At 50.5% G+C, this 15631-nt stretch overlaps 1 protein-coding gene across 3 annotated transcripts in view; it reads left to right on the top strand.

Annotated features, from left to right (window-relative positions):
- Cd6 (CD6 molecule) overlaps positions 1–15374 on the top strand; it is a 40357-nt gene extending 24983 nt beyond the window's left edge. The window contains exons 2-13 of one of the 3 annotated variants that reach the window (XM_076917322.1): positions 4108–4176; positions 5033–5368; positions 5948–6259; positions 6589–6891; positions 8161–8223; positions 9782–9922; positions 10253–10348; positions 11669–11785; positions 13163–13234; positions 13449–13703; positions 13945–14046; positions 14425–15374. In XM_076917322.1, the coding sequence (XP_076773437.1) occupies positions 4108–4176; positions 5033–5368; positions 5948–6259; positions 6589–6891; positions 8161–8223; positions 9782–9922; positions 10253–10348; positions 11669–11785; positions 13163–13234; positions 13449–13703; positions 13945–14046; positions 14425–14495 (1937 nt within the window). In that variant the 3' untranslated portion in view covers positions 14496–15374. The remainder of the gene's footprint in view (positions 1–4107; positions 4177–5032; positions 5369–5947; positions 6260–6588; positions 6892–8160; positions 8224–9781; positions 9923–10252; positions 10349–11668; positions 11786–13162; positions 13235–13448; positions 13704–13944; positions 14047–14424) is intronic. The other 2 variants (XM_076917330.1, XM_076917333.1) reach the window with 2 other exon arrangements.
- Positions 15375–15631: the final 257 nt, after the last annotated feature.

The following is a 15631-nucleotide window of genomic DNA, read 5'->3' as shown; positions in this document are numbered from 1 at the left end:
CCTCAGGGTCTCTGGAAGACCTTCACAAGCTAGAGCCTGGCAGGGCCAAGCAAGGGTGGGAGTACAGAAATCTGTGCACTGGCCTTCAGCCACTCGCCGTTCTATTGCAAATCTCTACCCTATCATTAAAAACCCTCTGTAAATAGTTTATGACAAATATTTTTAATGTGCTGTGTGCTTCTAGCCAGTCCCCAGTGGCTTTCAGAGATCTCAGCTGTCTTTTTTGCGGGGGAAGAGGGGGAGCAGGGTGGAATGTGGATTGTGTGCTTTGGTTTTGATGAGAAACAAGAAGCTTTTATCTGTAATGACAACACATATGGGATCATTCTGTTCCCACTAGAGGTCCTGGGTGACTAAATGTCATATTGGTTCACCTTTACCACAAGCCTATAACATGTTGAGACTTATTTAAGTTTGTAAAGGGGTCACCTGAGACTCAGAGAGGGTCAGTGACTTACCCTAGTAGCTGGAAGGACACTCCAACCATCAGTCCCAAGTATGGACTCTGATTTTCTTGGAGAACTGCATCTAGAAGTCCCCCTACCCTTTCTCTTCTCCTCTTCCCGCCACCCCACTTCCCTTTCCTTCAACCCAACAAAAAGCCTTGCACAATTCAGGCATGCTCTGTCTCTGAGCTCCCACCCCAGCCCTCAAGGCTACTTCTGCAGGTTAAGTGCCCAGAAGCAGAAGTACAGGCAGCTGCTGGCTTGGCTTGCTGCTGTCGTGGATGCTTACAAACACTTCTGTGCTTCTAACCATGTTTCTAGCAGTGACACGTGCCACACTTCCCATAAAGTTCTTTCTGTAAATCCAATCTCATTTCTCAGCCCTTCTAACTCTGACCCTGCCTCCTCCCCAACACAAAGCCTCCATCCATCTTGTGTTCAACTTTATTACACACCCATGATTTTCTCAGAATCTCAGATCAGGCCAGTAGCCATAGGTGCCTTGGACTGTAGCTGGCACCTAACTGACACATACAACTGTTTACCCAAGAGTCCCCTTACTAAATTTGCTCCAATGTTGGGATGACCAGTGAGGGACTCAGCTTCTCTTTTTGTGTCCAGACTCCTTACCATTGCCCCTCAACATCCCTATCCTAAGATGCCTACAGGAACCCACGGGCCTTGATGACACAAGATAAACCAGAGCCCCGGTTCCTCAGACTCTTCTGTAGGCTTTGCTGTTGTTTTGAGATTGGGTCTCACTATGTAGCCAAGGATGATCCTGAACTTGCAATCCTCCTGCCTCTAACTCTGAAGTGCTGGGATTACAGATGTGTACTACCGCACCTGGGTTCTTCTTCAAGTTTGGTTTGATTTTACTTTACTTTCTGAGAAAGGGTAGCACTATGTAGCATTGGCTGACTTGAAATTCTCCATTTTCCCCTCTGAGCCTCTTGGGTGCTGGGATCATGGGTTTATGCTGCTCCTGGCTTCATTTGGGCTTTGTCCCTCCTGTGTTCAGGGTCCCCTTGGTGGCACCTTCCTCTGGAACCTTCTCCTCAGTAGCTCTGCCTGTCCTGTTCCATCTGGGCTTTTTGGGCTTCAGATTGGAACTGGACTGCAAAGGCAGCCTCACTGCTGGCTGGAGCTGCTCTCTCCAGTTCTCCCAGCCCAGCTCTTCCCCTTCTTGGTCCATTGCTTCTCAGCATAGAAAGCACAGCTCAAGGTCATGTTCGAGAGAATGAAGAACAAGGGTGCCCTTAAACTTCTGATCCTCCTGCCTCCATCTCCCAAGTGTTGGGGTTATTTATACACATGTGCCAGTGTGCCCACTTTTATGTGGTACAGAGGATGGAACCCAGGGCATGTGAGGAGCTCACTACCAACTGAGCCACATCTCCAGCCCCAGGACTTTCCCTAATTTTAATATGTTTATTAGAACACCTGCCATCTCTTTCACACAGGAGTCTAAGGGTGCTTTGAGCTTCAGTGTTCTCCATTGCACCTTTTACACGCATGCACTAAAGTTCGGCAGTGTGACCAAGTCTTCCCTGTTCTGGTTTCTTCTCTGTGTCTTGCTTTTCCTACTTAGCACACATGAAAGGCCCATGGACCAACACTGTTCTGTTTCTCTTTCCTTCATTTTTTCTTCTCTTTCCCTGCCCCCAGAATGTGCTGCACTGACCAGGTTGGCCCTGAACTCACAGCGACCCACCTGCCTCTGCCTCCAGGGTGCTGGATTAAAGGTGTGTGCCTCTATTTGGCTCTCCTTCCTGGGGCTGCTTCTGCACCCAATGCTACTAGCACACCAGACTTTCCTAAGCAGTTTTCCCATGGGCAGACATTTTGACTCTTGTTAGTTTTGTGCTGTTCTACAAAGATGCATTGAGCATTGTTTTCTTTTTAGAAATTACATTTATTTGTTTGCACGTGCTTGTGCCATAGCGTGTGCTTGAGGTCAGAGGACAGCCCATTGGGGTTGGTTCTCTCCTTCCACCATGTGAGTCCTGAGGACTGATCTCATGTCATCAGACTTGGCAGCAAGTGCCTCTACTTGCTGAGCTGTCTAGCCCATCCAGGACTGCTTTCATTTTAGGACCAGGCATCTTAATGGCACAAAGCAAATTCATGGGGAAGGCAAATGTTTGTTTGTTTTTCAAAATGCATTTTATTGAAGAAAAAAATAATTCAATTTGAAATGGAAACTATGGGACTGGGCAAAGTGTTGGTGACACAGAGGAAATACTTGTCCTGTCCTAGGGCCTCTGTGAACAGAGACCACAGTGGAAGGAGAGCTCAAGGTAGCACAGAAAAACCAGGTTTCTTTTTTGCATCCAGTGACAGGACAGTGACTGCAGAACAAAGTCCACAGTTCTCGAGTGCAGCCAACTTCAATAAACTGGCGATGAGCTTCCACTCTGTGCTTCTGTTCCATCAGCCAATCAACAAACACTGTGCTGAGCATCCTCGAAGACCTACCTGGGATCTGCCCTCTAGGATTTTCTGGTCTAGGGAAAATAATATGCACCTTTACACACAAGAAAATGTCCATTCAGAGAGAGATGATATCAAAGTGAGCTGAACCAATCCCCAACATGGTTTTACACACACACACACACACACACACACACACACACACACACACACACACACTTGGACATATGGCCAGATGGATACAGTCTCAACCACATGTTAACATGCAGACACAGCTCCCCACCCCAGCCACCAACCCAACCCTCCTTTCTGCTCCCTCTCCCTGCATATGCAGAAATATCGAAAGCCACACTGGAGCACTGGGCTCGTTGCTGTGGGAACCAGAATTCTGCAAAATTATGCAATCTTCACTCGTGCACATCTGAATTCTCGCTCTGAGTGTTACAGTCACCGTGGAGTTTGTGCTTTGAATTCTGAGTTATTGCCTCATCTAGGTCAAACTGGGCAGCAAAGGATAGAATTGGCGAAGACTTGCAATTAAAGAACTGATTACTTTCTGTCAGGGTCATGGCGACACCTAGATAGGAAGGGCTGTGTCTACAAGGGTGATGCCCTGGGACTTCCCTGGACCCTAGATAAGAGAGTGATCAGGGAGACCCAGAGGAGAGGCTTATACTTTGAAAGAAGCTATGGCATTCAGATGAGGGACAGTCTGCTCAAGGGACCTCTCAAGGAGAGAGACAAGGGACACGGTTTTCCTCTCTGTCAGATCCAAAGCCTGGATCCCACAGGAATCCAAAGCCCTAGGCAGATGCTGAGGTCAGCCTCGTGGGACAGAGTGGACATTAATGGCTCTGTAGGGACACATGCATCCTATGTGGCACTAGCAATGGATTTTTATCACCTGGATTTCCTTCTGATCTGTAAGGTGGGACTGTTAACAATACACCGCACGGAGCTGCTGGGAGTAACTGGATTACAGCATGCCAAGACCTGGAACAGGTCCTAAGAGAAAATGACTTTCTCTGTGTCTGAAAGCACTTTGTAGCTCAGCGGCTCCCACACAGTTTGAGAATTTTCTCCATCCTGAGGGGAGCAAAAGAACCAAGGCTGAGAGGAGCACATTTTCCCATAAGCCTCGGCAGATCCCTATTATTAGAACATTTCTGTGGCCCCCAGAAATGCTGGAGCTCCCATTCTCACCCTGACTGCTGCTGGTTCATTTCAGGTCGCCCATCTCCAGCCCCTTCTGGCCAGCACAGAAACGGCAGCACCCCGAATATGCCCTTGGACCTAGGTAAGCAAACTCTGTTCCAGGCACTACTTTCTGGGACCAAGTAGACTGGGTTTGGGATAACAAGGACGGTGGTTTTCAGTTGCTAAAGAAGTCCTCTGACTCTCAAGATCACTTCTTCCTCCTGGTACAGGGATGCAGGTTCCCCCAGTAGGCTCTCCTCAAGGCATGAGAGCTCCCGTATTGAGAGTTTCATGTACACCCAAGAGACTGAAGGGATTTGTACAGAAGAAGCAAGAGTTTGTGGTGCGGTCATAAGCACTGCCAGCCCAGTCTTTCATTTGCTCTTCATGTGTTTGTTGAGGCCCTACTCTGTGCACAGCTGTGAGAGAGAAGTGGGGGTGCACACTGGGGAACAGAATTGGACAGGTCATTGCTATAGAAAGGTAACTGGAACCTAAGAAAGGCTCCTATAGGAAGGTCACCCCCTACCACTGCAACTGCAGGTCTTGTCATTGTTGTGCCCTCTAGGATAGTACTTTTAATGCAGCTGAGGGACCAGGGAAGGGACTCCTGGTCCAGAACCTTGCTTTTCTGTTACAAAAGGTTCCAATGGAGACAGGGCACCAGAGAAGGGATTGTGGGACCTAGCCTCTGATCTCAGCCTCCCCCAAGCTCCAGAGCTATTCCTGAGCCTTACATTTTCTCTCAACTGAATGCTAGGGTCAGACCTTGAAGTTTCCTGGTTCTTCCTTGAGACAACCCAGCCGCAACCTACTGTCAGGAAGGCCTGAGGCTCAGAGTTGGGAGGGGTGTTGGCCAAGGTCATAAAACAGGATGGGGGAACATCCTACCCTGGTGGTGGTGGTGGGGGAATCAAAGATCTGATGAAATTTCAGCTCACTTTTGACCCTTCCAGAGGAGCAGCTGAGGATCCGCCTGGTGAACGGGAGCAGTCGCTGCAGCGGGTATGTGGAGGTTCTACTGGAGTCCTGGGAGCCTGTGTGTGCAGCGCAGTGGAACTGGGCTGCTACTGAGGCCGTGTGCAATGCGCTGGACTGTGGAAATTTGGAAAAGTTTACCTACCAGACGCCACCCACCTCTGAGCTTCCACCAGGAGCCACTTCAGGGAACACCAGTAGCTCCAGGAATACGACGTGGGCACGGGCACCGACTGTGAGATGCAACCAAACCTGCCAGGTGGAGGACCAGGAGTGCAGCAGCAACAGACAACTGGTGTGGGTCACCTGTGCAGGTACACGTGCCTGTCCCCTACCTACCCTACACCTCAGGTTTTAAACATTGCAGCCAAACCTTGGTTTCCAGACTTCCACCCCACAGCCTCCGAAGTCATGAAAACTCAAGAGTTCCACGTTGTTGCCCTCATCAGATTAGCGGATCATTTCCAGATCTCAGTGTCACTTCTGAATGTGGCCTGCAGACTCCTCCCCTGCTAGATCTCCAGAGCATCCACTTAGTCTCCTTTGGTCCTCTATCCCAACCTAGTCTTTGTGTATTCTCTGTCTCCTTCCTGATTGAGACCTGTATGTTCAGCCTTCCCTCCAGGTAGATAATTCGCCATATCCTGACGCTGCCTTTAGCTAAGGTTTGGTGGCCAAGACCTACACTCAAAGCCACACGCACATACGTGGTCTTTAGTCCTCCCTCCTGCCTTTCAAGTCCCTCCCACATTATCTCAAAACCACGCCCACCGACTGGGTTCTCAGTTTAGAAGGGACTCCAAAACCCTCCAGGTTATAGCCACTCCCACAGAGTCCAATGCCTCACTCTTCCCGCCTCCACCCCTAACAATCTAAAATCCTTCCACCCCCAGAGAACCAGGCTGTGCGGTTAGTGGATGGTGGCAGCCGCTGCGCTGGCCGCGTGGAGATGCTAGAGCATGGTGAATGGGGAACAGTGTGCGATGATACCTGGGACCTGGAGGATGCACACGTAGTGTGTAAGCAACTGAAGTGCGGCTGGGCAGTAAAGGCACTGGCAGGCTTGCACTTCACCCCAGGCCAAGGACCCATCCACCGCGACCAGGTGAATTGCTCTGGGACGGAGGCCTACCTGTGGGACTGCCCCGGGCGGCCTGGAGACCAGTACTGCGGTCACAAGGAGGACGCAGGAGTGGTGTGCTCAGGTCAGTGAGCCTGGAGGACAAGATATGTTTACCAGGGGTTCTGTTTGGCCTGTGCTTCTTGTGTATATCCACAAAAATGGAGAGTGTTAGTGAAGTGATCATAACACCCCCACCCCCACCCCCAGATGCAGCTGCTTCTGCCTGTCCACAGCTCATGCTTTGAGCAGCCAGGATCTAGAGAGGGACAGAGCAGGTGGGGTGGACAAAGGGATCACAGATGCAGGAGAGAGAAGACATAGGACTGTCTGGGTTCTTCTCTGCATTGATGCTCTAGGTTGGCAGGGGTTTGGGCCCCAAACATTTAGCTTGACTCCATCACCTACCCACAGAGCACCAGTCCTGGCGCCTGACTGGAGGCGTTGACTCCTGCGAAGGGCAAGTGGAAGTGCATTTCCAGGGTATCTGGAGCACCGTGTGTGACAGCGAGTGGTACTCATCTGAGGCCAAAGTGCTCTGTCGGTCTTTGGGTTGCGGATCAGCAGTGGATTGGCCCAGGGGGCTGCCACACTCCCTGGCAGGCAGGATGTACTATTCCTGTAAAGGAGAGGAGCTCACACTCAGCGCCTGTTCCTGGCGATTCAACAACTCTAACTTGTGCAGCCAGTCGCTGGCAGCCAGGGTTATCTGCTCAGGTATTCCTTCCCCAGCCCCTCCACCATTAGATTTAGTCTACTAATCTTGTCTCTACCTACAGCTGGCATATACTGGCCCAAGAAACCATTATACTTTCCACACACAGGTAGACATTAACTAATTGATTGGGATGTTTTTTTCCTGCAATATGATCGGTCAGCTCAGACCCAAATTCATGGGTTAAGTATTTATCAAGGAAGTCATTATTAAGTGCTAAGTAATTGGTCCCTGTTTATTGGAGTTAGTTCAGTAGGTGAAGCCAACTTGTTATCCCAAAGGTGGTGACTGTGGGAGAAACCAGATTAGGAAACATGGACGGTAATAACATGGGAGACAACATCTGAAGCTATAAATCACGTGCCAAGCTCCCGGTAGCTTGTTTCAGTTTAGCGTTATACCCACTGTAGGAGATGGCTTCTGTTGCCCTTTACCAACTCTAAGACCAAGTGGCAAGTCACAGCATTGATGTCTTATAGGTCATAAATGCAAACGAATGCAGTCTGGAAGTAGACTACCTGCCTAGTATGCATGAGACCCTGGGTTCAAACCTCAACACCTCGAGGAAGGAGATGAGGAAAGATGAGAGGAAAGGAGGAAAGAAAGAAACACCCAAGATTCTGATATGTTTGGTGTGCTGAAAGAAACTAAAAATAAATATTGTCCAAACTCTTGACATGCTATCATGCCTGGTGAGGCCATTATTCCAGTTGCAGAGGCATTACAGTGTGAAACTGAGGTTCCCACCTGTGCGAGCAGTGTTAGCCTCCCTGTGGAGTTCAGACCCCTGACTCTGAGCTAGCTCTGTTGTTTACCAGCCAGGACTGGGACAGTTCCTCAACTTCTGTGGTTTCAGAATAAAGGATGCTTCTCCAGGTAGCTGGAGACTAGGATGCTACAGCTTATGGGCCATGTGAGCGCCATACCCTAGGAAGCAATTAGAACGGGGTGTGGATTATGTTGATGATGACAAAGCTCCCTGGCTCCTGAGGTCCCCAACAGCAAACTGAAAGTTGAGTGGAGAAAGGGCAGAAGGCCTGCAGCAGTTTACACAGGGAGGAGGGGGAGTTCCACCCATCCCCGTTCTGAGTGTTGCCTAGCCAGTTTTCCAGGGGATCCTCTCATGGCTGGTGGCCTAGGCAGTTTCTGTACTCTTATGCCCCCAACAGGAATACCTCATGCTTCTAGGGCACTTGTCTGTCTTGTTCAGTTTCTAGGTACACAATAGGTACTCAGTAAACTCACAGTGAATGTGTGGTACTTTCCAACAGGCTCCCAAAGACATCCCAATCTGTCCACTTCTGAAGTGCCTTCCAGAGTTCCGGTCACCATAGGTGAGTGTAGCTTTTCCTGGCAGTGCAGGTGTGCATGTGCACTCATACACTCATGGCTGTCTGCCTGGGGCTAGACTGGTGGCTTTTTTCTAGGACCCCCCCCCCCCCCAGTCTCATGAATGAACTAGTCCTTAGAAGGACATCCTGCCATATAGGACCACAGCCATATAAGACCTATGTGAACAACACACACACACACACACACACACACCTTGAGCCAGAAAGGTCCCCAAATGCTTTGGAACCACTTGAGTGCAACACTCTTGGCCTGGCCAGGTGGTGGGGTACCAGGACCACTACTCAGTGTGAGCAAGATTTAGAGCCTGGGGTCTACTGCCTTCCTGCATTATTTCCCAAGCCTTTCTGCCCCCCCGAGTCAATTGAGTGGAGCCTCTGTACAGTCAGATACCAAGGAGCAAACTGGGGTTCAGAGGTTAGAGTGATAGCAGCTCCATGGGCCAGCACTACAAACTTCAACTCTATTTCCAGACCTGTGCCAGGTCTGTCTGCCAGATCTGTGTAGCTTAGCCAGCAGCAGGGCTGACTCCTGGGGCTTACATTTCAGCTGTGTGTGCTAGCTGTGTCATCGTATCTCTGAGCCTCAGGTTCCTTGAGTTTGGGAGATGGCGATCAAGACATCTTTCTAGGGATTCTGCTCTGAAGTCACTTCATCAAATGGTTTTCTAACACTTAGAATGGGTCTGAGCGGTAAGAACCAGGCTATGGAATGAGGCTGGCAGGACCTATAGCTCCCATGTTCCCTTTTGGAGTCAGGGTGAAGAGTCATACCTACTCTAACGTGCAAAGAAAGATGCAGCCTCTAGGGGCCATGTGTGGACCCATTGTTAACACTTCACTTAGCCCCAGGGGCTTTCCAGGGTCCACACCCCAGAGACCCTACATCTCAGCAACCGCTCACACTGCTCTGGCTACCAAAATCTACCTTCCCTTCCTAGCCCAAACCACCCTGCCAGCAGCCAGAAAGAAAGGGGAAAAAATGAGGACTGAGCCTTGTATTTTCCCCTGGGGAAGCAGACACAGACAGCAAAGCATGTGGCCCAACCTGTCAATCTTGGCAGAGCCTCCAAGCCTGTGATAATGTCATCATGTTGTTACCTTTAGATATAATGCCTGACACACAGCGGTACAAAATAATTGTCTACTGAGCAAAAACTAGTGGGGGGACGACGACTGTGTGTGTGTGTGTGTGTGTGTTTGTGTGTGTGTGTGTGTGTGTGTGAGAGAGAGAGAGAGAGAGAGAGAGAGAGAGAGAGAGAGAGAGAGAGAGAGAGAGAGAACAAGCTGTGGGCTAGTAGCCAGAGGGAAATTTCTGGCAGTAAATGCCTTTAGCCAATTGCTTATTTAATATACACTTCCGGAGCACTTACCATATATGAGGCTCTTAAAAGCCAAGATGGAAAGATTTGAATAAAAGAAGGGAGGAGGACAGCGGTGAGAAGGAATGTGGATCAGTTCACAGGGTTGGAAGTCAAGGAAAGGTGTGAAGGGAGCCCACATCCTTTTCTTTTTCTGCCTGAATTGAACTTCCTGTTCCCAGAATCTTCTGTGCCGGTGATCGTGAAGGACAAGGATCCTCAAGAGCTGACACTTCTCATTCCCTGTATTGTCCTGGGAATTCTCCTCCTTGTCTCCATCATCTTCATAGCTATTCTTCTTTTAAGAGCCAAAGGACAATACGGTAGGTATGATGTCCCCAGAGCTACTGGGCAGGAAACAGCAGTTATGAAGCATAGGCGTGCCCCAGTATGTGAGATGTGGAAGAGAACCAGGGGATGTGGTCCTGCAAGGACCACCCAGCTCAGTCCTAGGGAAAACCTCTTGATGATGGGGAAGATTTTTCCCAGCATGCCAGGTAGTGGAGCCTACTAGTGGGGGATTCTTGGGAGAAGCAGACTCTGTTTGTGTTGGGTGTGGGTGAAGCAGATGCATCCTTGAACCTGGAACTTGAAAAACTGGGAGACAGAAACAATAAAAATGATGCATAGGCTCTCCGCCTCCCTTCCCTCAGCCCTGCCTGCTTCAGTGAACAACCAGCAATTGTCCACTGCCAACCAAGCAGGGATCAATAACTACCATCCTGTCCCTATCACCATTGCCAAAGAAGGTAAGATGTTACCCATGGGGAAGGCAGGGGGAGGACAGGGAGAGAAGACTCTGGAGGGTCACCACTGCTGAGGCTGAAGTGGCACCAACAGGAGAGGAACCCAGGCCAGACTGTGCACAGGCTGTGTTACCTTGAGCAGTTCACAGCTTTAACAGACAAGTGACCTTCTAACTCAGTCTTGTACCAACTCCGGGCTCTTGAGTTCTGGGCAAATGCAAGCCAAGTATTTGAGATGTTGGTTTTTAGAAGAAAGGTTGGTTTTGCTCACTGGCTAGTAGATTTGTAACGTCACTTCTCAAGATGCTTCCCAACCAGATGCCCAACAGAGTCCATTACTGTCCTCCCAGAACTAGGGCTGGAGGTGTGGCTATGTTGGTAGAGTACTTAAAACACACAGGCCTTGGGGTTCAATGCCCAGCACCGCATAACCCAGACATAATGCTGCACTCCTGTAATGCCAGCACTTTGGAGGTAGAGGCAAGAGAATCAGCAGTTCAGGGTCATCCTGAGATTGAAGCTAATATGAGCTACCTGAGACCCTATTTAAAAAAAAAACTTTATTTATTTATTTATTTTGCATGTTCTCTGAGTGACAGAATTAGGACTGGGGAGATAGCTCAGTGAGTTAAAGCGCTGGCCTTACAAACATGAGGACCTCAATTCAATCTCCAGTATCCAGGCAGAAGTTGGGCATGGTGGCATGAAGCTATAATCCTAGTGCTGGGGGTGGGGGTCATGGGGGGGGCGGTACTGAGATGAGCAGATGCTTGGGGCTTGCTGGCCAGCCAGTCTAGCCTATTCAGAAAGCTCCAGGTCCCAGTTAGAAAGCCTATGGAAATGTGGTGCAGGGCATGGTAGCCAATGGCACATGACTTTAATCCTAGGGCTCCAGTGGCAGAGGCAGGCAGATCTCTATGCGTTCAAGGCCAGCTCTATTGGCATAGAGAGGTCCAGGCCAGCCAGGGATACACAGTGAGGCCCATATCTAAAACAAATAAACAAAAGCAAGGTGACTATCTCCTGGGACTGGCCTCTACACACACACACACACACACACACACACACATACACACACACACACACACACACACACACACACACGCACACGCACACGCACACTTGCACACACAGAGTCACCCTTTAGGACACACAATTTGCCTCCAAAGAGTTTGAGTTCAATCTCATTGCATTTTTGAAACACAATTGGTCACTTGCTGCTCTGTTCCCTGCCCCTGCTACTGGGCTCTCAGCCCTTCCCCTTAAGCCTTCTGCCCATCCCGGGGCTGTGCCCTGCCCCCAAACCCTCTGTTCTCTCCCCAGCTCCTACGCTGTTCATCCAGCCCCGGGTCCCTGAGGACTCGGACTCGAGTTCCGACTCCGACTATGAACATTATGACTTCAGCTCCCAGCCGCCTGTGGCCTTGACCACCTTCTACAGTGAGTGCTGGGCTGGCCTCAGGGGTTTGGGACCTGCAGATGGGCATCTGCTGGTGCCCACAGGGCTTTTACATGACTTCCTGATGCTCCTCTGTACTGATTCTGAACGGTCTTAAAGCAAAACTTTCAACGTACCCTTTGAGACTTGTCTATTCACAGGAGTGTCTCCTGTGCTGTCTTTGGCTGGGTAAGGTCTCAGAACCATCGCCAGGCCTAGATGCTTGAGACCGTGCAAACACCAAGGGTCCAGGTGACACACACTCAGGCAAATCCTCACACATCCATCATCAGCAAGCTATGTCTCACTCTGGCCTGCACAGGTCCCTCCACTGCCATGCCAGCTCACACCTCCTAGACAGCTTGTCTAGTTCTCCCACTGTCTGCTAGGAACAGGACCAGGGAAGATCAGGGTCCTGGCAATGCTGGGAGGACAGACTAGGGCAGAGCCCTGCAACTCTGTGGATCTACTTGGACCCCACTTACCCCTACTCTACCATCAAGTCCAGACAAGACTTCTGTCATGTGTGTCGGAAATCCTCCAAATACCAGAGTCCTGAAAGTTGTGGGAACAGCAGACTCCTTTGATGCTGCTGGGAGCTCCCTAGGGTCTTGTCTTTATCTACGTGATGCAGAACAAGTCATTGCCACATCCACATAGCAGGACAAGGAACCCTTCACTTCTATCCCTCCATGCAGAGCACAAGCCTACTAGCTGTAAGAGGGAGGGGACAGGGAGACTCCACACCAGGTAGATGAGAGTTAAACAGGGGAAGATTGGACACTAGGTAGTGGCCTGTATCTCCACCCCACCTACTGACTTGGGGACTCTGGGATATGGAGGATCCACCTTCCCTGGCCAATGGGTGGGTATTTGGTAACCACTCAGATACTGTGGGACACCTGAGCCCAGGTATATAAGATGCAATGTTCTGTCCCAAACGCATTGACATTGGAACTCAAAATCACTGTCAGGCTTCAAAGAGCTGACCCACATTTTAATATCCAACTTAAGCCGGATCCTGAACTACACAGGAAACAATATTCTGGGCCATGTGGCTTCTCCTTAACCCCAAGAAGTGCCTCCCAGGGAGAATTTGTGGAGCAAGCAGGACATAAGGCAAGCCCAGAGTTGGCAGCACTCTTATACAGAGCAGAGCATCTGTGGCACAGGGCAGGGAGCAGGGGCACAGGACTGCAGGTTTCTAGCCAGAAACCACGGGTCTCCACACTGCTTCATGGTAGACCTGAGACACCCTAGACTCAAGGTGAAAATCTAGATGAAAGTTGACCCCTGTTAAAGTCAGGGTTGTCCCTCTTCCAGGCTCCTGGTACAGGAGACAGAGCCTGTATCCCTCCACCCCACCCTGCTTCCTACAGATTCCCAGAGACACCGGGTCACAGAAGAGGAAGCTCAGCAGAACAGGTTTCAGATGCCACCCTTGGAGGAAGGTGAGTCCAGAGGGGTCAGGTCTTGGAGAAGAGAAGCAGGGTGTCAACATTGCCTCTAAACTCAGTAGCTGAGCTCACCTCAGGATGCATTAGCAGCAACTTCCCTCAACTAGTGCCTCGGGCTTAAATACTCCCATAGGTATCAGTAAGTTCTGTCAGGAGCCTAACTTAAAGCCCTCTTGCTTCCTTGCTTTTTTCCCTTTTCCTGGCCCAGGACTCGAAGAGTTGCACATTTCCCACATCCCATCTGCTGACCCCAGGCCCTGCGTAGCAGATGTCCCCTCTCTGGTCTCTCAGTACCACACGAGGAACAACAGTGATTCAAGCACCTCCTCTGGGGAGGGTTACTGCAATGATCCCAGCAGCAAGCCACCTCCATGGAGCTCACAGGTGTTTTCTTCTGAGAAGAGTCCCCTCACAGAGCAGCCCCCCAACTTGGAACTGGCTGGCTCTCAGGCAGTGTTTTCAGGTAACCATGTGTCCTTTCAAGCTCCCAACCCTGTGTCTGACCTACCCAGAAGAGGCATAAAGCCAAACCCTGGGCTGCTGGCTGGCTGTGTGACCTTGCACAAGTCTCCTCCCCTCTCTGGGCCTTCATTTTCCTATTTGTCCAGCTTCAGACTTGGCTCTCCTGCATCTTCAGGGCTTCTGGCTCTGATAGTTCACAGCCTGGCTCCTAGCAGAGAGTAACTAGCTTGGGTCTTCAACAGGGCCCTCAGCCGATGACAGCTCCAGCACCTCATCCGGAGAGTGGTACCAGAACTTCCAGCCACCGCCCCAGCATCCTCCAGTGGAACAGTTTGAATGTCCAGGTAGCTTGGGGGGGGTGCAGAGGATGTGGGTAGGATGGAGAAATATTCAAAAGTTACTCAAAAGGAAGTGAGCTTACTGTCAATGGAGGCATTCAAACAGAAGCTGCCCGTTGGCCACACAGGGGAGGTATCAGTAGTGGTAAGGCTGCCAGCATGCACTCTTCCACCATGCAACAGTCTGGGAACCTCAGCTCTGTACTAGACAGGGCTCTGGCTGGAGGCAGCAATAAACAAAAGGATAAGCCGGTTTCAGACAGTACCTCAGAAACTGGGGAAGGGGGATGAACACAGGCCCGCTCGCTCTTACTCTGTCTTATGGCATGGTGGCAGGGGTAGCCACTGTGCCCTCTACTGACCTGATTCTCTTGTTCCATATAGGACCCCCTGACTCCCAAACAGACTCCATTGATGATGAGGAGGAAGACTACGATGACATCGGAGCAGCCTAGCCTGGGTCCCCCAAGGCTCCTACCTGACCCCTCCCTCTGCTCTCCTGCTCTACTACCCATCAACTTCTGAGAGGCTCAGGCCCCTAGCGGAGGTGGAAGGGTGGACATTCTTCCAGCCCCTCATCCTCCACCCATTGCGTCATTTGCAGGAGCTTGGAGCAGAAGGCATGGCCAATGGTGTGAGAGCTGAGTCCTGGGTTGAACAAGCAGAGTCTGGCCACTTCTTGGTAGTGGTGGAGGGTCATGCTGGGTAACCCTGAGGCCTTATCTCACTCTGTGTCAGGTACTTTGATCCTAAGTCTCAGGAAGCTGCTGAAGGGCTGAGTAGCCCACTCACTGCTGAAATGCAGGCCTGGGCCTGGGGCTGCCATTATCACCCAGGAAGCCAGTGGTGCCTCAGTACAACCCGGGGCCTTCGATCAGAGTAGCAGCCACTTTAGCATGGGCCCGGACTCCCTGCACACTGTCGGCTAAGAGTAACCAAGACAAATACATGCTCCCTTTCAGAGTCAGGCCGGGGCCAGTTCTGCCGACCAGAAGTCTCTGAGTCTGCCATAGGCACTGACTGGACTCCTCTCTCTATCTCTGGACAACTGAACATTATTTTAATTCCTTGGATCCCTGCCCTGCCTGAGTCAGGAGATCAGCAGCCTGATTGGGACAAGAATGCAGGGATCTGTCCTGGAGGGCTAGAGGGCACCAAAAGCTCTGAGTCCCCACAGATCTCCTTGGGTTGACAGGAACACTTTGGGTGAGTGTGGTTATTGCAGTCAAGACCTTAAACAGGTCCTCCCCACAGCCTCAGAGAACTGCAAGGTCCCAGCCAGGCTACAGTGGCCTGTCCTGAGTTCCAGAGATTAAATGATCACTGAGTGAAAACTAGGTGTGTCTTGACAATTCCTTGAAGTCAGTGTGTGTGTGTGTGTGTGTGCGTGTGCGTGTGCGTGTGCGTGTGCGCACGCACATGTGACAACATACATTTCTTCAGAGGTAGAAGAGCCCAAGTTCTTATCGTAGAATGTTCTGGAGGCTCCAGTTAGAATAAGGAAAGTGACACCATGCACAAGTACATCTGTACTCTGGACACCCATGTTCAGTCCTGAGAAACATCTGGATACACACACTTTAAAGTTGTT

This window comes from Arvicanthis niloticus, chromosome 1 (genome assembly GCF_011762505.2).
Source record: "Arvicanthis niloticus isolate mArvNil1 chromosome 1, mArvNil1.pat.X, whole genome shotgun sequence".
Taxonomy (NCBI): Eukaryota; Metazoa; Chordata; class Mammalia; order Rodentia; family Muridae; genus Arvicanthis; species Arvicanthis niloticus.
This window is presented reverse-complemented; position numbering and strand designations above follow the sequence as displayed.